Source organism: Myodes glareolus, chromosome 13 (assembly GCF_982192425.1).
Source record: "Myodes glareolus chromosome 13, mMyoGla1.1, whole genome shotgun sequence".
Taxonomy (NCBI): Eukaryota; Metazoa; Chordata; class Mammalia; order Rodentia; family Cricetidae; genus Myodes; species Myodes glareolus.
The window spans coordinates 29,317,589-29,339,206 of record NC_142038.1 but is presented as its reverse complement, the minus strand read 5'-3'; the positions used below and the strand labels follow the sequence as shown (position 1 = coordinate 29,339,206).

Below are 21,618 nucleotides of genomic sequence, written 5' to 3'. Positions count from 1 at the left end.
AATCAAAAAATCTCTGATACACAGGCTGCTGATCCGTCCTCAAGTATGCACTGAGTTTCGTTGTGTGTGTTGGGCAGGTAGCGGCAAAACCGAACAGAGGAGGAGCCTTAAGGAAGGGGAAGGCCCCCTACCTGCCTTTACCTAAGCCACAGCACCCCCTCCACACTCCATAGGGCAGAAGGTGGGGGATGCAAATTAGGTCTTTCTGAATGGCCAATCAGGAGTCAGGTGAGAGAATTTGGGTCCCAACATCACTCTTTCCCAGCCTGAGAGCACGTGTGAGGTGTTCTGGGACCTTTGTCCAGCAACGTCACGCTTGGCGGGCAGTCCTGAGTCCCTGATTCTGGTCTGACCCACCTAATTCTCCCCACCCCCGACCCCAACCTCCACACCTCTTTGAGAAGCGCGCGCTCTCCCTCCCCCTCCCCCATCCAACCCTCTCTTCTCAGCGGTGTCCCGGGGAGTGAGCAGAACTCTGCTAAGGCGAGCTGTCCAAACCCGGGCGCCGGCCTCGCTCTGCGCGGGTGCCGGCGGCGAGCTTCGGCTGGGATCGCACTACTCCGCCCGACCCGAGACCGGTCGGCCCTCTGCGCGTCTCCCGGCTCTCGGCTGACTGCGGGACTGTCCCGCGGGGCTCAGGCTCTGGCCCGCGGGGCCTGAAAACTCCTGCACGGTCCACAGCACAGAAAGTCGACTCATCACCTAATTCGCCGGGGAGCTGGAGCGCGGAGAGCCCGAGTGCTGCTCGCCGCTCCTCCCCACCCCAGCCCCGCCCGGGCTCCGGGAGTCACACAGCTTGCCCCCCCTCCCCCCCCGCCCCTGGCAGACAAAGGGCCCGGGCACAGTCGCCGCCTGGCCGCCGGCGCTCCGGGCTGCGTGCGCTGTGGATCGCGCGGGAGGCGCGCACTGTGGAGATGGGCCCCGAGATGCGCCTGACTCGCATCTGCTGCTGCTGCTGCCTCCTCTACCAGCTGGGCTTCCTGTCGCATGGGACCATCTCAGGTACGTTCTAGAGTGACTTTCCAGCTTCCTCTCCCACTTTGCCAGTGCGGACCCGGGACACACGGGAAGGCAGAACTGGTGCACCCTGTGCGTGTTGAGCAGAGCTCTGTGGGTAGCAGGAAGACAGCTTGCAGGGCAGATGAGCAGGTCAGGGTGGCAAGTGAAGGGCACTTCCCTTGGCCTGATTTTAACATCAGTAAAATGATCAGCTCCCCCAATCCCACCCCAAGTCATGGTTCAAAGCTGTGTTTACCGTACCTGGAGGAAACCGGGTGCAATGCCATTTATTTCTTTTGCGAGCTTACTGGAGTTTGCACCGGTTTCAGTTAGTATATGCTTAAATATTATCGCCACACTTTTAGTATGAAAGTGTCGAGGTCTGTAAGACTTCAGGTCCTGCAGGAGTCTCCTCGCATTCGTGCAAGCGCATGTTATCTGTGGGGAGCGTGTGCCTGAATGCTTGTGTAAACTTTAAGCCCTGCGCCCGTCTGCCTCACCCACAGGACTGCAGCTCACACCCGACCTCGAAGAGTGGGAAGTCGTGTTTCCTGCACTCTGGCGCCGGGAGTCGCTGGACGCGGCGGGCGGCGGCGGGGGCAGCACAGATCCTGGCTGGGGGCGCGGCGCTGGGGGCGGTGGCCGGACGCAGGCTGCGGGCAGCTCGCGCGAGGTGCGCTCGGTGGCCCGAGCGCCTCTGGAAGAAGCCCCAGATGGCCAGTCAGAGTCCTGGTTCGAGTCTCCCCCGCAGCCAGGTGGTGAGGACGAGGAGGAACTCGAATCTCAGGAGCTGCCTCGGGGATCCAGCGGAGATACCTCCCTGTCCTCGGGAGCCCCGGTCTCGTGGCAGTCGCCGTCATCCCCGCAATCCCCCTCGTCCCCACCCCCGGCCCAGCAAGAGGAACCCAGCACTGAGGAGGTGCTACTGAGAATCCCGGCCCTCTCCAGAGACTTGTACCTGCTGCTCCGGAGAGATGGCCGCTTCCTGGCGCAGCGTTTCGCGGTGGAGCAGTGGCCAAATCCAGTTCCAGATCCCACCCGGGCAGAGGCTGACCCTCGACCTCCCACGCCGCCAGACTCCGCCTGCTTTTACACTGGGACGGTGCTGCACCATCCTGGCTCTCTGGCCTCTTTCAGCACCTGTGGAGGTGGCCTGGTAAGCGCCCTCCCTTCCCCAGCTCTCCACTCTCCATGCCCCCCACCCTTAAAATACGCCAGCTGTTTTGCGTACATCTCCTCCTCCATTCTTTCAAGTGTTTCTCTGAGCTTACTTTGACACCTTACCACCCAGGTGTCTACACTAAGCGTTTCTAAAGGAAACACTACCAGTGCAGTGCACACGGGGAGCTTTCGAGGGAACTGTCGATTTCTTTGGGAGTCTGACTTTCTACTTCTTGCAAGTGGTTCAACTTCTGCTTTTCGAGTTTCTAAAGCACGTCCACCATGTGATTGGTGTCTTTGAGCAGTTTGAAATATGCTCCATACTGAATCCTGTGTGTATTTGCCCCCACCCTCAGGTCGTCCGTCATCTGTGGTTTTACAGTGTTCCTGTGTTTTGTTTTGAGTGTCCCACTACAAAGTGGCTCAGAACAGTTCTCTGGTAGTTACATTCTGACAGGTGTTCAGAATCTGTACTCACTCACAACATACATTCTAGAAAAGCCCATTGTAAAGGTACTCTATCTAAAGCAGTGGTTTGCCATAGGGCACTCCTGGAACCCCACCAGCAGGGGGCTAGGGTTTTACTCTTGTTCGTTTCCATGCTATTTCACAACAGCCCCCCTTTCTCTCTAGAGTCCATGCTGGAAAGTATGAAGGTGGAATTGCTTTCCCAAAGACTCCTGTTGAGAAAGTCACTTTATCCATCTTCATGACTTGACTTGTCTTCTTGTCTTGACTTCATTAGCTTTCATAAGTTGACCTTTACTTTGTGTGGGTATAAAAATAAAGACGACAACATTGACTATTCTAAAGAACCTTATATGTTCAGGTCAGGGGCAGTACCCATATTAACCTCATTTTCCTGCCATATCCCCTATAACCTTAACTATTAGTATAAGGCAGAACTCGTGGAAAATCCTCCTGGGAGTTGCTATTGCTCCTCAGAGGGAACCATTAATATAATTCTTATTTATAAGAATTTATAAAAAAAAGCCATTTGATGCCATGGAGGAAAATCCCACAGCACTAGATGACAGTCAAAAAACACCCAAAGGCAAGGAATGCTAAAGAGAAAAAAAAATGGTTAAAAACCCAAACAAAACAAGACTTGGAAACTCTACCTATGCCACCAAAGTTCCTATGCTTGAATGCTGGGAATTGTTGGACAGGACTATATTTTACTAGATGGGGAATAGTCAAATACAGGCATTTTAGGCATGACTGGGAAGGTGGCTTGGAAAAATGACATGGAAAGCTTCGAAAATGTTTTCGGTGGAACTGATACTGGAACACCTCAGCCGGGTAAACATTCTGTGGGAGTTTCATTGTCTGCTAGCTTTCGGCTGGGGATTAAATAATTACATATAGAACGTTCCCGGTGTGGTAAGAGCAGAAGGGGGACAAAGCATTTCACTGTATTGAGTCTTGGGCTGTGGGTCAGATTTTCCAAATGAGCTATGTCCTCTCACCATACTTAAGGGAGCAAAGTTAGAATTATGACTGGGGTTTTCATGGCCCGAATGAGAGTTTGACATTCCTCCCTGTTTATCATGCTGGAGTTTTGCTCACTTTTCCTACCAGCCACACAAGGATATACTCTGGACTGGGAAGTCTTTGTTGTGGAAGAGAACTGACGTCGCCAGCAGTACAGTATAGCAGTCAGAATTTGAGTGAAAATGTAGGCAGATAGCCAAGAGGGTAAGTCGGCTACTCCAACTGCCATGGCAGCCCCTCCCTTAGGAGCTCCTGGACCAGTTCCTTACCCCTCTCATTTGCGGCATGAGATAATTAGATGATTGAATTAAAAATTTAAATAGTCAACTTTATGGCAATTAATTGGATCCTGTATTAAGGGCTAGAATAGCCTGCCTTCAGAGGCACACAATGAAGTTGCCCATATCAATAAATGAATATGATATATTGTCATGGATATGACAAGGAGTCATGTGGCAATGGCATGCCATTGTCAGAAATCAAATGTCACACCTGAATTTAAAAATCCTTGCCCAAGGTAAAACCCTCGGTAGGGAAGTTGAGGCCAGCTTTCCAATACTCAGAAGTTTAGCTGGGTTTCTAAGAATGGGGAGAGAGTCTCCAGCCACATGATGGAGAGCTTCAGGTAGACCGAAGAGATGGGGTGGCGGGGGGGGGGGGAGGCATTGGCAGAGCCTGTAAAGGAAATGAAGAAGAAACAGAAGACCTTAAAATGTCCATTTGGATTAGACCTACTGAGTGTCTGTCATCTTCTCGAGTGTGGGCCTCGATTGGCTAATGTGATGAGCCTAGACCACATTGCTGCTGATCCTGTAACCCTTGGGGGAGACACCATCCTGCAGAAGGTGGATTACTTCCAAATGTTACAGCCTTTGGTGAGTAACAGCGTCATTCTCCATCAACAAAGGCTTTCTTACTGGTGGTTGCTTCGACAAAGGTAAATCACCATGTCTCCAGTTAATTGTTCTTCCCATAACGAGTTTTAATTGCTAGCTACGACTGAACCATAGAGTTGAATTACTTTCTTGATTATGACACATTTAAAATGATTCAGATTCTGAGTAAAAGGAAAAAAGTTATCAGCTCCTCAGTTTTGTAAAGAGCGACGTACTTAACACATTAGACATTTATTTCCCAGATATTCATCCATTTTGTATTTTGAAACTGCTAGTGATGGAATGGATATTTTGGATAGAGGACTAAGTGCTACCTCTTCAAAATACTCAGTATTTCTGAATCTCCATTTTCCCCTTATAAAATGTACATATAACAATTGTGTATCTAGCAACTATTTTACATATGAAGTCTTATTATGTCTTCTCCCCCTAGTTAGGCTAGTACTGAATGATAACCTTTGCTTATCTATTTATTAGATTGACTGGACCTCCAACACAGTAGCATTGATCAGTCAGATATCTGCCAATGACTCCTGTGCCTAATGCACTCTGTAGGTAACAGAAACAGAAGCAGATGAGGCAGGGTTGATGCTTTTCAAGGAGCACTCACCCTAACCTGTCAATCACTAGATCAAGCAGGAAGTGTAGTAGATTGAGTGCTAGGTTTGGGTGTCTTGCTTTCATTCCCAAAGCCTTATGAGATGGCTAGTTGCTAATAGGCAAAACTACACAAACAACAAAAAACCCTACCACTGAATAAATAATAATAATAAAAATAATGAATAAAGTGCTTTACATCATTGTCTTCAAAATGTAAAATATATAAAAATAACCAGTTCTGCAAAAACAGTACAGCAATGATGTTAGCCTGAAATGGACATCATACCATTGTTTCGGTTATGCTCACTCTTCATGTACAGTCAAACACTTTACAGCTGTCCTGCATTTCCAGCAACGTGACCCTGTAAAACAATCAAATCCCCGTACTGAGCCAAAGAAAAGTAGGCCAGTGTCTTTTTGCTTATTGCTAAATATGTAGATGATTTTCTCAGAATGGTGAACAGTAGTGACTAAACCATTAACAATTCTTTACTTACACTGAGAGTTTTAACTCAGCGGCTAAGGCAGGAGAGTTGTGAGTTCAAGACTAGCCTGGGTGACATAATGAAACCCTTCCCAAGATCAAACAAGAGTTTTTAATATTAGTAGTCATTTTGTTTACCGTTTGATACAGAAAAATACTTCTTTTTCTTTGTTCACGTGTACTTTTCCTGTACTCAAAAATTCTAATCTGTTATGAATTTTGAACAAGTTAATATTTTGGGACCTGTGCTTTGGTTAAGTTAACATATGAGAGCAGAAGTCAGGGCAGGGAGGAAGGAAGGGGACCGTTTGACACGTAGAGCAAGTGGGCTACGAGTCTGAACACCATGTGGCAGTCGTCCTGGGGAGAAGTGACCAGGTCTACGTGCCCCACATAGCAAGCTGGTAACAGACCACAGTAAGGCTACCATTAAAGTCTAGCTTTGGGAACCAATGCGTTTCACGGGGATTGTTTACAGGAATATGGGGAAGGAGTCTATTATTACAGAAGCAGAAATGACTCAGACAGCTGCATTAACAAAGTCCCCACCAGCAAACGCTAGGAACCTGGAACATACTTCCCAGCCTGTAAGCAACTCACTGGGTTGGGGAATGTTCTTTCCAGGCAGCCCAGTTGGTCTGAGCCTGGCCTGATCCCTGCTTCAAGGCAGCTCAGCTTATCCCAGAGTGTCTCTTAGCAGTTCTTTTTGTTTATATATGCTCGGGGAGGGAGAGACCTAATGATTATGTTCGGTTTCACAGAGTTTCCGAAGCCATCGAGTTATTTACTTCTTGAACTTAGCATGCTTCTCTGCAAGACAGAAAATTTCAACTCTGCTGAAAGCAGTGGTTCTCAATCTGTGTGTTGACACCCGTGTTGGGGGCCAAAGGGGTTGACTAAGACCATCGGAAAACACAGATATTGACATTACAATTCATAACAGCAGCAAAATTACAGTTATGAAGTAGCAATTATGGTAATTTTATGGTTGGGGTCACCACAACATGAGGAACTGTATTAAAGGGTCATAGTATTACAAAGTTTGAGAACTACTTGCTAAGAGCATCTTGTTGCTTTATCTCTCTATAAATATCCTGCGTCATCTTCCCATTCTGATAATGCTCTGGGTTGCATCAAAAATGAGATACCCAAACTTTGACATACTGTGACAGAATTGTAGAAAATCAAAGAGAAAGAGAGAAAAATCTAACATTTATTAAGGAGAGACCACCTATGGAGGAATGGACATTGGTTGATCTGAGATGATTAAATCTATAATATTTGATGTTAGAGCATGGATTATTCAGAGTTCAGCAAAATGATTTTGAATCTTGGTTAGTATATGTGGCTCTTCTACCATTAAAATCTAAGGCCAAAATAAATTATTCTTGAAATAAGAAAGATTCAAATTTTACCATGTAGAACCCCCAACAATGATATAATGAAAACCTCTCTTCTACTTGTTCCCTCCTTGTTACTTATTGTTTTTCCCAAGTATAAAACGTGCCTTTTGATTGTGGCACATGATCTGGAGGTCACTAATGCTCAAGTATGTGCACATGTAACTTTGCGATTTTTGTGATATCCGCACCTGCATGTGTGCGATTTCCTTTTCAGTAGTTCTGTTTAATTGGATCTCAAAGCTTTTCTACTCCCGGCCTCAGTTTGGCTTGATGGACCTTTGAATGTTTGATTCCAATACTCTGCTGTCATGAACTGTGACAGACACAGAAGGGTGAAGACACCGTGGTGGTTAGGTAACATTTTGCGTGTCAAAGGAAGGTGTGTGTATTGGTAATGCATTGTGACGTCGTGGTGTTTTATACATAGTATTATTATTAAAATTTCTTTCTTTTGGTTCTCATTCTCTTATAGAATTTCTCTTTATATATTTTACTTATTTTCTGTGTGATTTTTGCTCTTCTTTATTTCTAATTATAGAGTTCCTTAAATATTAATATTTTGAAAGACAAATTTTAATTATCACAAATACATTCTGAAAACATTTTCAAAAATACATAAAATTAAATATATCATCTGTAGTGTTCCATCCAGAGAGACACTTAACTTTGAATGGTTTTATGAAAAGGTTAAACTTACTGGGAGACTAGAAAAGGCATGCTTTCGTTCTATGTGTTTTAAAACAGGGTTTCTCAGTGTAGCCCTAGTAGACCAGGTTGGCTTTGAACTCACAGAGATCTGCTTGCCTCTACCTCCCAAGTGCTGGGGTTAAATAAAAGTCTCTATCTATCTATCTATCTATCTATCTATCTATCTATCTATCTATCTATCATCTATCTACCTACCTACCTACCTACCTACCTACCTATTTATCTAGGTGTACTTTGTTAAATATCCTTTTTGGGTCATAAGACTGCACTAAATTTCACAGATTTAGATGATTAGATGGAATTCTTGATCTCACACATTGCATTTTGTATGTAATTGCTCCATATTTATGTTCTTATTCAATTCCGTTAATTGGTAGCAATTAGCTTAAGGAGTCCGTTTTCTACATAGCTACATGCTTACATAATCTTTATAAGTAAGCCTATTGTGCAGTACTCTGTAAATCTTCTTCAGTGGTCCTTAACATCCTTCTATTCAGAAGGCTTGGAAAACAGAAAGTACAATAATAATTTCTTTCTCTATGTATCGATCATATTGCTCATGTATTGATCTGTATTTTAGGCTTGAGATAATCCTATCATGTACCAAATTTGAAGAAGAAATTTTTGTATTTGCTTACCAGTATTTACTTTTTTTGAATTTTACTAACAGAATCATAAAAAAGCACATTAAAGATTAGATATATTTATTTTATTTTTATCTATGAGTGTCTACTTTTATGTATGACTGTACACCACAAGTGTGTCTGGTGCCTTATGAGGTCAGAACAGGTCATTTGAACCCCTGGAACTGGAGCCATGGCCAATGTGTGGGTGCTGGGAAATGAACTCAGGACCTCTGCAAGAGTAACATATGCTTCTAAATGCTGAACCATCTCTCCAGCCATATGAGCATATTTTTAAAAAATCTATAGAGAAGTCTTAAAATACTTCTAAAGCAAGACAAAACAGGATATTTAAATTGGAGCTCAATATCATGGAGATGTTCAATTTAATAGTAATTACAGCACTTTAGGTAGTTTGATGAATTTAATTGAATGAATAATAGACAAAGGAGTGATCCTGCTAGGAAATGGGTTTCATAAGGGAATTAATCCATATATATTGACAATATCTACAAATGACGAGGTGAATAGCAATCCCTTTAGGCTTTGGGTTTGGGGAGGAGATTCCTAAGAAGAGACTTACAGGTTCCCCGAGACAAATGGAGACCATGATTTAATGCTGAGTGCTTTCAGTGTGCAGCTCCAGTGAGCACATCACTGTGTCCATCTCCTCTTTATTCTGATGCCAAGCCCCAGACTGAGAGAAGTGAGAAAATGGGAGCTCAGCCATGCAAAGCTACCCAGATACTTTTATAGAGTGATTATGTGGTAGTGTTGGAAAGACCCTGGGGATTGGATAGGGCAGTACTCCCTTGTCCAGTAAGAGGCACTTGATTTCATCTCGTAATTAGTGTGCACATATCTGCACTAAATTAACACTTTATACTTTAACTCATATGTTGTGAAACGATGGTGCTGAACTTAGGCCAGTATTGTCATTCTCTGGGTGCGGGGGTGAGAAAGAGAAAAAGACAGAGGCAGAGAGTGGAGTGGGGGAAAATCATCATCAAAATCAAAGGCATATTAAGAGGGCCAACATGAGGTCATATTGCTCCAGATTCTTTTTTTAGCTTCTTTGCTTCAATCTGGCATAACTAAAGGAGTGACCACTTACATGGCAAACCTCATCATCATGCCTTTAACTGGATTTCCTAGTGCCTTATATATTAACTTGAAGTGTGTAGATACCAGCATTACAATCTTGGAGATAGGGGAAGTTAGGCATTGGTGAGTATAACTAGTCTTTTTCTGTCCTACCTGCTAGCTCCCAAATAACAACATATTAGTGGAGACTTATTAACTATGAAGGCCAAGCCTTAGTTTTTTAGGCTTGTTGTTAACTAGTTCTTATAAATTAAGTGATATCTTTTTTAAAAAAGATTTATTTATTTATTTTGTTTACAGTGTTCTGTCTGCATGTGTGCATTACAGATGGTTGAGCCACCATGTGGTTACTGGGATTTGAACTCAGGACCTCTGGAAGAACAATCAGTAATCTTAACCTCTGAGCCATCTCTCTAGCTCAAGTGATATCTTTTAATCTATGTTCTTTTACATGGCTTGGTTACTTTTACTCTGTATTGTCCATTCTGCTTCTTTTGCACCTGGTTGGCTTTTGTGTCTTTCTTCTTCCCAAGACCTCTCTGTCCTAGAAGTTTCGCCTAAAATTCTTCCTGTTTAGCTGTTGGCCATTCACCTCTTTATTGAACCAATCACAGAGACACATCATCACATGGTGTAAAGGAATATTCCGCAACAGTTAAGATAGAACTCATAGGCCTAGCTTCAACCTCAAGCAGAAAGACTGTATTTGAAAACTAAAAAGGAATTCCGTTTTCTTTCCTGTTTTGATTAGTCCTTTAAGAATTTTATACAGTGTGTTTTTATCATATTTACCTCCTTCCCCAAGTCCTCCCAGATCTACCCCAGTTCACTGCCTGCTCAATTCTCTTTCATTATTCTCCTTTGTTAACCCATAATGTCCAAATTGTACTGCTCAGTATTCATGAATGTGTGGTCATCCACTGGAACTTGGTCAACCAACCAGGAGCCACATCTTAAAAACAATCCTCTCATTCTCCCAGAGGCCATCACTAGCTAATAGCTTCTCAGCTAGAAATGGGATGTCAAGCCTACCTCCTCTTTCACTGTGGGCTTCTTGTGTGGCTTGAGATGGTTCAGGACTTGTGCATGCTGTCCCAGCTGCTGTGAGTTCATTTGTGCAACTGCTGAGTCCATTTGCCCCGCTGAGGCCAAACACCACTCTTATAATCATCCTCTACCTCTGGCTTTTACCATCTTTCTTTCCCCTCTTCTATGATTGTCCCTGAGCCTTGGGAGGAAAGGACACAGTATAGATGTCCCATTTAGGGCTAAGCACCCCACAATGTTTATTTTTTTTTTTGCATTTTTAACTCTTGTGGGTTTTCTACTAATCACCATGACTGCAAGTAGAAGCTTTACTGATGAAGGTTGAGAGATGCATTAATATATGGGCATGATGATAAGTCATTAGGAGTTGGTTTGATATTATGTCCATTTAGCAGAATAATAGTGATAGGTTCTCCACTATGGCCCATTACATGCCTAGGCACAAGTTCATAGTCCTGATAATGGTGGCAGGAATGGGTTTCATATTAAGTAGGGGGTCTTAAATCCCGTCAGGAAGTTGCCTGCTACTTCCATAATCTTCATGGCACTATTACACCTGTCAGGGCCGTCATTTTTGCACCATCCATTGTTATTGATGACGACTTTTCTCCTCTGGTATTGTGGACAGAGCCTTCCAGCACTGTGGAAGCTATCCAGTAAGGATGAAGCTTCCATGCCAGTAGTAGTTTGATTTCTCCATGTTTTATGGTTAAAATGTGTGTTATCTTCAGGATAGGGCCTTGCCTTCAAATGCTAGAGGGTAACTCGTCATTGCAATGTTAATATAACATTGTAATGTTTACACAAGCTGAAATTTGAGGACAGCTATTCTAATAGCTCTGAAAAAAAAGCCCCACGGAATTCAAGATCTTTAAAGAGAATTTTACATCGTCCAAACTTTGAATAAGGTTCTAAAAAATCTCAGATTTGTTCTTTTTATCATTTGCTTTTAGCACAATTATAATAAACATAGATGTTTTCTGACCATGCCCTCTAACGTTCTTCTGGGAACCTGCTCATGTGTCATTGAGTTATAAATTTGAATTAGTGGGGAGGAAATGCGATGGACTATTACTGCCACTATGAATGTTTTTCTATTTTCCAGACAAAATATTTGAACACAAGTTGAAATATGCTTTGTACTTTAGAGAATATCTTAGAAATGAGGTAAACAAAACTAAGTTATTTCAAACTACAATAAAACTTTAACTGACAATAAAGCAGACAGCTTATTCTAGTTTTGCTTCAGTAATTATAAAATAGGATTCATCAGAAATAAAATATGGAGCATACCTTCAGATTGACAGGAACTTACCCACTACCAAATTAGGATACAATAGAATATAGACTGAGACGCATTCTCAAGCAATATTTTTAAATCATCAGTGAAGAGAAAATTGTGACCTCTTTGTGGGAAGTTATCTAAGCTGGAATGTCAGAGCAGTGTGGATAAGCTCAAGGGAACAGAATAGGACTTAAATGATAAACTATTCCAGACAGTAAATATCGCACGACTCGACATCTGAGGCACTCATTTACATTCTGAAATGGATGTCAATAGTCCACTAGAATTAACAGTGAAATCAGTGAACACATTAACAGGAGTGCTAAAGAAGATAATTTTACCAGCTAATCAAAATGGGACATTTTATCTCTCACTGTTATAATTTGGGTCTGAAGATACAAATTGATAGCAAATAAAATATGATGCTTTTGCTTATGAAAATACCACGTTTCTTGTAGTTATTTTAGTTTCTCAAGCCAGAGATTCAATTAAGTTATCGACAGAGGAACATACATGTTATAAACATATCTGACTTCTTTTATATATATCCTTGCAAAGGATGCAGAATTTCAAAATTGTGTCACCCCAAATAGCAAGCCTGAGTACCTTCTGTGATCAGCACAGCATAAAGTTTGAGCAATTTGTTGTAGGAATAACCGATTTTTAAAAATTAAATTAGTAAGTGCCCAATCTGTATGCTTACAGATAATTCCTAATCCCAGTAGCTTTTCAGTTGTAATTTCCTGAGGTCAAAATTATTGATTTGCATAGTAACAATTTTAAAATTATTAAACTGGTACTCTTAAGACCCAGTGTGCTCCATAGATCACTTTCCAAATATAGCCTAATTATTTCTCATTAGAAAGATGCAGCCATAGAGACCAAGTTGGTTTTGTCTAGAGCAAATCATTGTGTAAAATAATGAATCGAAAAGGATGTTATACATGTTTCCTTCCTGCCATCATTTATTGGAGTTATGAATTATATACCATAAAGTTCACCTATGCTAAGTGTGCAATCCAGTTGTTTTTAGTACATTTACAGAACTGTGCAGCCATCAATGTGGTTGAGTTTCAGAGCATTTCCATCAGTTCCAAGTCTGTCGTACTCCCCTGCAGTCGCTCTTTATCTCCATCCAATAACCAAGTTTCAGTCATACAAGGTTAGTGTGTGCCCAGCTTCGTTCAGTTATCATCATGTTTGTGGTCACGTTGTACGTTCCCTGTTTCCTTTTCATAGAAAGAAATTCAAAGTCTCTATTTCTATGACAGGATTAATCATCATGTTATCAAGATTTTGATGAGTAATATATTTTTTATTTTATTATGTCTTAATGCGTTTAGTTGAAATAGAACTGCATCACTTTCCCCACCACCCTAGCCTTCCCGTCTTCTAGCCTCTCCCCGTTACAATCCCTGGGTGGACCATTTATGATTATCATTTCACCAAGTAAAGTGCATTTAGTTTACTTCCATGTTTGGGCTGTTATGGTTACTGCTACTATAAATATCTGTGCATAAGACTTTATGAAGATGCATATATTTCAATCTCTTAGAGTAAATATATTGAAATGGAATGACTGGGTCATATGATTAATGATGCTTTAAAGTCACTTAAAGTTTTAGAAAAAATAACTTTTTCTTTAAAATTTTGGGGTCAGAATGAAGTCATAGTTTTCATCCTATGCATTTTATGTTCCACACATATATCTAAGGGATAAGACAATAGTAAAAATTTTATTGTTAGGGGAGCTTTGGGGTAGTCAGAGGAAGGTCGACAAGACATAAACACAAGTGTGAATTATGTCAACTGGTAAAAGGGAGCTTAAAGAAATAGATACAAAGACTGGAGATGTAGCTTAGCTGGCAGTGTTTTTCTGGTACACACACACACACACACACACACACACACACAGTAATGTACACCTAGGAGATAGAGAATCATAAATTAAGGTGAGTCTGAAACCAGCCTGGGCTACATGAGTTTCAAATTAAAACAAAGCATTAAAAGAGAAGGAGGGACAAAGGAGCTGTAGATAGTTGGTCTCCTACTTAATTCCCTTGATTGGTTCCTTTTCATTTTCAGTTCTATAGATCCTTGTCCTTGTTAAGTCCCAACAGTTTGCATAATCCATGTGAACTGAAAACAAATGTTCGGATGAGGGAGGTAGTTTTATGCAAAGGAGCGAGGAAGCAGAAAGATAAAAGAGGAATTTGAGTCTGATGACATATACTCAGGGTGCCTTTTTAAATGTAAGACTATGGAAATGCTTGTTCCCTAGGTTCCATTGGATTGTTTTGGAATAGCATGTTCCTGCCTACCTCTGCCCATTAATGTGGTTGCCTGGTTATCTCACCAGTGGTATTTTAGGAAGTTGTCTAAGAACTTGGCTGTTCCTGCCTTTGGCTGCAGAATCTCCATAACTTAAAATTTGGGTTCTCGATGACACAGTCTTACGTGTTCATGTTCTGAATCTATTAATAGCTCACTAAAGACTTGTAACAGAACACACAAGACTCTATATAGAAACTACATGATTAACTGCCTGTGACACTGTGTGTGTGTGTGTGTGTGTGTGTGTGTGTGTGTGTGTGTGTATGTATGTCGGAAGACAACTTATGTTGACCTGGGTCCTGAAGATCACACTCAGGTCATCCTGATGTTAAGCTTGTATACTAGAGTAGCAAGTATAAGTAGTAAGTGCCCTTACCCATTGAACCATCTCATTGACTTTGCGGTTTGCACTTTTAAAAGCAGAGAACTTAGTATTGCCAACTTCTGGCTGCACCTTTCCAAACTTCCTTGGCTGGAAAACCCTGACGTTATAGAATCAGTATTGGTTCAGTTTTCACAGTCTGCAGAATACTCTCTCTGCCTTATGATGGACAACCTTGACAACTATAAACACCAGTGGTCCTGTGTGAATCAACTGCTGAGTTTTGGACAATCGCCTTCTATTTTTAAGTAACTGCATTCGATCCCATAGTACCCTGTGAGGAAGATGCTCTACTTCTACTTGATTTGCTGTTTAGGGTATTGAATAATTGAATATTGAATTGAATAATCAGTGAACTCAAGTGCAGAGCTGACCAATTTTAAAACTGTTGCCTCATAAAACTATAAGGTTGTAAAGCATTATCCACACAATTTTAGTTTGACTCCCAGTACCCACATGACAGTTCACAACCATCTGTAATTCAAATTCCAGGAGATCTTATGCCCTCTTCTGGCCTCTGTGGGTACCAGGCCTGCACGCGGAGCACAGACAGATGTTTTAATACATAGAGACATAGATAAGTAACATTTAATGTCCTTGTGTAGTCATAACTTTGATTATGTAGTATAAATGAAATTACTATTGTGTTTCTTCTGTAACTTGTTTATTGATGTGTAGGGCTTAGGCCCTAATATTTGACTATCTGTGTATATTGCTCTCTGGTCAAGACATTGTTTTAAGCCTTTTGCTCACATTCACATTTAAAAATAGCTATATTGCCGGGTGGTGGTGGTGCATGGCTTTTATCCCAGCACTCGGGAGGCAGAGGCAGGCAGATCTCTGTGAGTTTGAGGCCAACCTGATCTACAAAAGCTAGTTCCAGGACAGGTTCTAAAACTACAGCGAAACTCTATCTCGAAAAACAGAAACAAAAACAAAATTTAAAAAGCTACATCATAATGCATAATGTGAAAACACACAACATATTTTATTTAAATCACGTGTCAGTGTTTGATTTAAACAAGAGCTTAGTTTCTCATTAGCTTTATTATTTTCAACAGGATATTCATTCATTCTTTCTGAGTCTTTTTAATTTATATTTAAAACCAGAGAAGTGTTTTCTCATTATATAGCTATAGATGATAGTATAGAAATATAAACTCATACAGCCTGGTTCAAGTCACGTTTGTTGACATCAGTACAAAGGATCGTGGATAGGGTGAGTATTGTCTTGTGACTGTTGATATTTAAAGATATCTGGTCTGTACACATAGATGCACATTTAGGACAGTCAAAATATATTCAATTGTTGTCAGTTCATCCCATTTCTCTCTCTCTCTCTCTCTCTCTCTCTCTCTCTCTCTCTCTCTCTCTCTCTGTGTGTGTGTGTGTGTGTGTGTGTGTGTGTGTGTATGCTTGTGTAGTTCCACAAACTTGGGAATCATTGTATCACTGTTCTGGAGAAAGGCATGGAGCATGGCATCATGCATGCTAGATGAGGCTGCACACATACACAAAAAAAATCATTCTCTCAGATACTCTGTATGGATGACACACTGATGACTCTGACTGTTCTTGCTCATAGCTGTGAAGGAAGATTAGTGTTGTTAGGCTTTAGGCTTTAGTTCAGCACTATTTTACACAATTGCAAAGCACAACAGCTTGTAACACACAACTTTAGCTAGAGTTTGCACACCTCTTTAAGACATGCTTCTGGAAATGGTATCTTGAAGGGAAGAGAGAATGCGGGATGGTATTATTGAAATGGCACATTCTGTCAATTATTTTGTAAAGATGCTAGCCCATCTTACATCCTCACCAGTTGCACTATACCTCTTCTTCTTACAAGACGTTTGCCATTGTGGATGTTAACACTCTTTATGGGCAATATTCTTGATGAATCTTATTGTTTCTTGGCAACAGTTTTCAGGTCTTTTCTGCATTACACGTTCATAATTTTTGTGCATTTCCTCGTTAGTCTTTTGGTCATTCAATCAATATATAGTTCTGTAACTGTAAAACTTCATAACTATATGAATATACATAGGTTAATTCAGCAACACAGATTTTGTGAATGTGAAATTTCACCAGTTTTACTTAAGACTTTTATTTTCAAATGTGTGCATTATGTTGAAGCTCTCATGGTACCCTGGCAGCCGATTTCTTCCCCAAGTCTCCAGATGTAACCACTATTCTCAACATTGTAACATATTTTCATTCATAGTTTTATAATTTTGTTAAGTATGTGCATCCATAAAAGCGTAATATTGTTTTGTTTTTTAAAAAAATGACTAACTGGAATCATACTGTAGACGTTTTCTTTTTAAAGTCCTAACGTACAACACCAATTTATACAAAGCAACAGCAAATGTCCTTGTACTGAGCAAAGTTTATCCCGCTGCTTCTCGTTTCCTCTACTCAGTTGCTGTCTCATTTCATCGTAACACATGCAAAATTTGACTTAATATATTTTTCAGAAAAAACAATACAAGTCAAGCAGCAAATTTAGAGATAGCCCAAAGATAATTTTTTTTCATAGAGAAGCATAATGCATAGCCATTTCTTTTGAATTCCTAAGGAAGTAAAGGTTCTTTGCCTCTTCCAAAAGAGTGTTGGGAACTACTAAATTGTAGAGAATCTTTGAATAAGGGCTTAAGGCCAAATATGACCAACTTTTAATATATGATGTTTTTATTTCAACAATAAGATTAAAAAGGATACCATTTTAAATTTTTGTAGCAAAAAAATTTAAAATTCACGGTACCAATTCAATGGAAGTATTTGTATAGATTTTGTGGTCTTTGAATTCCATATTTAAGTGTTTCAAAAGTATGCTTTGTAGGAAAGATGTTATCAATAATAATTTGACAGATTTTACTTTTTGTATTTATCATATCTCATGCAGTATTTTAGCCCACTTGTTTCTGGTCAGTTTTTCTCTTCATGAATCACTATAACATATCAAACAAACACTCATAATCATAAGTGTATATACATTCATATATACATTACAAAATATACATGATGATGTATATTGATATGTGTGGTCATTAATGGAACTGGATTTATAGGTGTGTGTTTATATCTGTGAAATAGTGAATTCATATCTATACTTCCTTGGACTCTCATGCTCAACTACAAATGACATAGAATTTTATGTACGTACTTTGCTGTTGAAACAAGCTTATTTTGTCTGTTGCAGAAGTCCAGGATATTATTAATTTAGAATATAATTCAGTAAAATGTGACTTGAATTCTAAACTAATTCATTCTGCAGCAGAATGCAGTACTGGGATCTGTCATTTGTATGCATTGTTCTCCTAATTATTGAGTTAAGCCAGAATGGAGTTATACACATATGGAGTTGAATTCTGTATGTGGGTTACACTGAAAAAGTAATAAGTTCCAGAGAAGTTACTAGACCAAAAGAAGGCATGAGACCATGGTTGAATGCTGTGTTGTGTTTGGTGTGATTTCAGTCCTGTTGTTTTTCATCCTCTCCTGAACCTTCACAACAAGGGAAATGCACTAGGCTGTAGGTTACAGAGAAAGCCTAACTATTTATAAAGTACTTGGGGAGCATTTTGCAGTATGGGGGTGGTTTGTTTTCTGCAGGAATTTATACTTGCTTAGTATGCTTTTAAGACACGCTGTGACTTTTAATGGACGGTACTGTTAAATGTGAGGTAGAAAAGGTTGCATTAGCTTCACTGTCCGTGCTGCCTCTGGGCCAAGACACTGAGGCCATTTCACCTGTCAAACCTCAACTCCCATCCTTGGTTGAAACACAGCACTGCCAGTTGGGGACTAAGTGTTTCTATTCCGGAGCCTGTGGGGGACATTTTTCATTTCACCACCTCAGTAGTAACTCCAGCAGCACTAGGGCATCAGACACCCTCTTCTGGCTTTCATGAAGCAATCTATTGTGGAACTAAAAGTAAATTTTTAAGGTACTTTGAGAAGAAAAATAGATGTAGTCACTTACATTAAAAATGTTAAGTCAGGGCAGACAAGCTTACTTTGGGGTGTTCTTGGCTTCTTACAGGAGAAGAGTTCTCCACAGCGAGAGCATCTGTGTAAGTCCCCAATCTTTAGTTAGTAGCATAATCTCTCAGGACCTCATTTTCTTCACTTGAAAATTTTACGTAGAAACTGAGTAGGTGTTTTTCCCCTCCATCTCTTGTGAATTTATGTTTGTGAAATAAAATGGTGGTAAAAAGACAAAGGTTATCTCAGTTAAGCATCCTCTTTCAACTTCTCTTAGATGACACTTGTTACATCACTTGTTAAACAGTTTTGACGTTAAATGAATCCAGAGAGAACTAATTTAGGGTAACACAATTGTTAATGTACCCATATACTATGTATTTTGTTTGTCTGAGTAGATCTGAGAGTAAGCATTCAAGGCTAGTTACCTCTGAATTCCTGGAAATAGCTGTTGACGGCTTGAGCAGCCGAATGAAGTTTTGCACAACCATCCCAAGCTCTAAATTCTTAACCAAACTGATGTCTTCCAAACCCTTGCCTACCAGCCGTCTCTCCAATTCTTATCTATCTTGTTTTCAGTTTTAAAATGGAGAGGTCTTTAGAAATGAAACTAATCCCTATGTTGTTTCTGAGAATCATTTCAGACACACATCGTGGATTGTTGATTTAACCAACATCAGGCCCATGAACTATGGAAGAAACACTGAATAAATGACATTGAGTATAGGGAGGTCAGGTAATCTCTGGCTCTCCAAGAAATCAATGCTTCCTATAGATGCTTCATATCCTAGAGAGTAAACACTGATCTGCTCTTAAGTAAATGCATATTCTATAAACACGCTCCATTAAATGGCTACATGTATAGGTCACTCACATTATTTTCGAGTTATTTTTAATCTTGAAAAATAATTTTTCCTGCCCATATTACTTTCTATTGTGCATTTGTGAGTTGGTTTCAGTGGAGCTTCTGGACTCCGGAGTACATCTATGCTTAATTTAGATTTAATCATGCATTGACCTTTCACATATTTATAGCAATTCCTCTGGTAGTGACATTACTCCAGAGTACATTACTCAGATAGCCATAATTAATTCGCCACTTCACCCTTTTATTTCTGAGGAAATGAGTGTGAGGTGGCATCTGCTTGTTTCTTTGCTTATTGGTCAGATTGATGGTTTTCCTCTGTCATCAACCATATGGTTCCTTCTGTGCAAATTTCCTATCTTGAGACTGCAAAATCTCCTACTCTATTACCATTATAACAGTACTATGTATTTTTAATATAGTCATTATATTTGTTACAGATAGTTTCTCCATCCTACCAATGGGAATCAAACTCGGGTTCTTGTACTTGCAAAAGCACTTGACTTGTACTCGCACAAGCACTTTACCAACTGAGCTATCTCCCCTACATCCGTCCCTGCAGCTCCGAATCTGACTATTCAAATGAAGACTTATTATCAGTCAGGAGGAATAGTTATAGCAGCAACTTGATACTGTCTGTCCATTCATTACTTTTAATTAATGCTAGATAAAGATTAGTGATTCTTTTGGATTCATTTGTCCATTTTAGCTGCTGAGGTTGGAACCCAGGGCCACACATGTAGTATGCAACACTCTGTCACTGAGCCATACTCTTAGCCTTAATATTATTCTCATTCAGACTATAAAAATAATTTATAGGTTATTTTATTCATGAATAATAGAATCAGTATCCAAATGGAGAACTTACAAAAATAAGGAGTCTGTGATTATTTTAACTAAAATCTTGAGTAGAAATAAATTACCTCAGCTCTTCTTCTCCATTGTACATAAGATAGAGGCTACAGGTACAAATATTGCCTATTTTATGAACATCACATGTAAATTTCTTTTTTTCTGTGTCTTTTTAGTGGATTTCTTTTAAGTATTTCATTTCCTTTTCACACCATAAAAATATGTCCACTAATATTGAAGATACAAAATCTGTACGTGTGAGTGATGAATTTTTATGTTTTCAACCTCTTTCATTCAAACTGAAATTCCCTTTGGCATTAAGGAAATAAGGGACTGAGTAGTAGGTACACGTAATCTTTTTATTTGAACTATAAACAAGTAGTTGCCCATATTGTGGGATAGTTATTTTACAGGATTTCCTTTCTGTTCCATCATGACTACTGCATCCCCAGGATTCTGAACTATGAAATGCTAATTCAGACACTCTTACTCTTGTTCAAGAAATAAGTGCTCTTGTATATCTAGGCACATAACTGAATTCAACATGAAAGAAGATGTGTTTATCACACAATCTGTGCTAATTGGTTCCCTTCTCCTTTCTTCATAGTGTTACTGTTCAGCTATCTAGATCCATTTGACAATCATATTGTGATTTTTATGTGTTTCTTTTCTCTTTTTTTACGTGCTATAATCCAAGCACCAATACATTATGCTTTTATCTACAGTGCAGACACAAACAAGGCGTACAAACATCTGCCTCATTTTAAAGGTTACTTTGAACCAGAAGGTAAAGAAATTCATTTTAGGAATGGCTGGAAGATTCATTTCAGTTGAACCAACACATTGTTCTGTGTTTAAACATCTAACAAGTAAGGGCTTGTGTTTATTAAATATTGGGGTAGCTATGAGAGCCTCCCTTTTCCCCACACTAGCTTTTGTAAAAACAAAAAAGTTTTGTGGGTTTCTTTGTTTTCTTTTGTTGTTGTTATTTTGTTTTGCTTTTAAGAATCAAAGTCTCACTCTACAGCCCAGGCTAGCCTCAACCTCATGGTGATCCTCACAAGAGTGGTTCTCTGTTCGTATCCCTATTCTTTCCTGTTTCAAGTCATCCTACGCACAGGAGTAATGTTTTCAATGTTCGCTGCCATGTTTTAGGATTCAAACAACCAAGTCCCAAGGCAGACTCAGGAGAACATCCAGCTAAAATGATGGGAATGACAAGACAGGAAACCAGATTCAGGCGGAAATGCTCACCATCACTGGACTGTGAACGCATTTATCATATGTCTGAGGTCTAAAAACATCTAAGATACAGAAATGGAATTCACTCTGAAAATCAATGACTGGAAGTTCCTGGCCCTTTAATAATACTTATTCTGAGAATTGCTACTGTC

General features: G+C 40.2%; 1 protein-coding gene across 1 annotated transcript in view; it reads left to right on the top strand.

Annotated features, from left to right (window-relative positions):
* Window positions 1–436: 436 nt before the first annotated feature.
* The window catches only part of Adamts19 (ADAM metallopeptidase with thrombospondin type 1 motif 19), a 185,299-nt gene continuing 164,117 nt past the window's right edge, over window positions 437–21,618 (top strand). Inside the window, exons 1-2 of the mRNA XM_087896043.1 lie at window positions 437–1,002; window positions 1,506–2,155. Coding sequence (XP_087752169.1) covers window positions 915–1,002; window positions 1,506–2,155 — 738 coding nt within the window. The 5' untranslated portion in view covers window positions 437–914. The remainder of the gene's footprint in view (window positions 1,003–1,505; window positions 2,156–21,618) is intronic.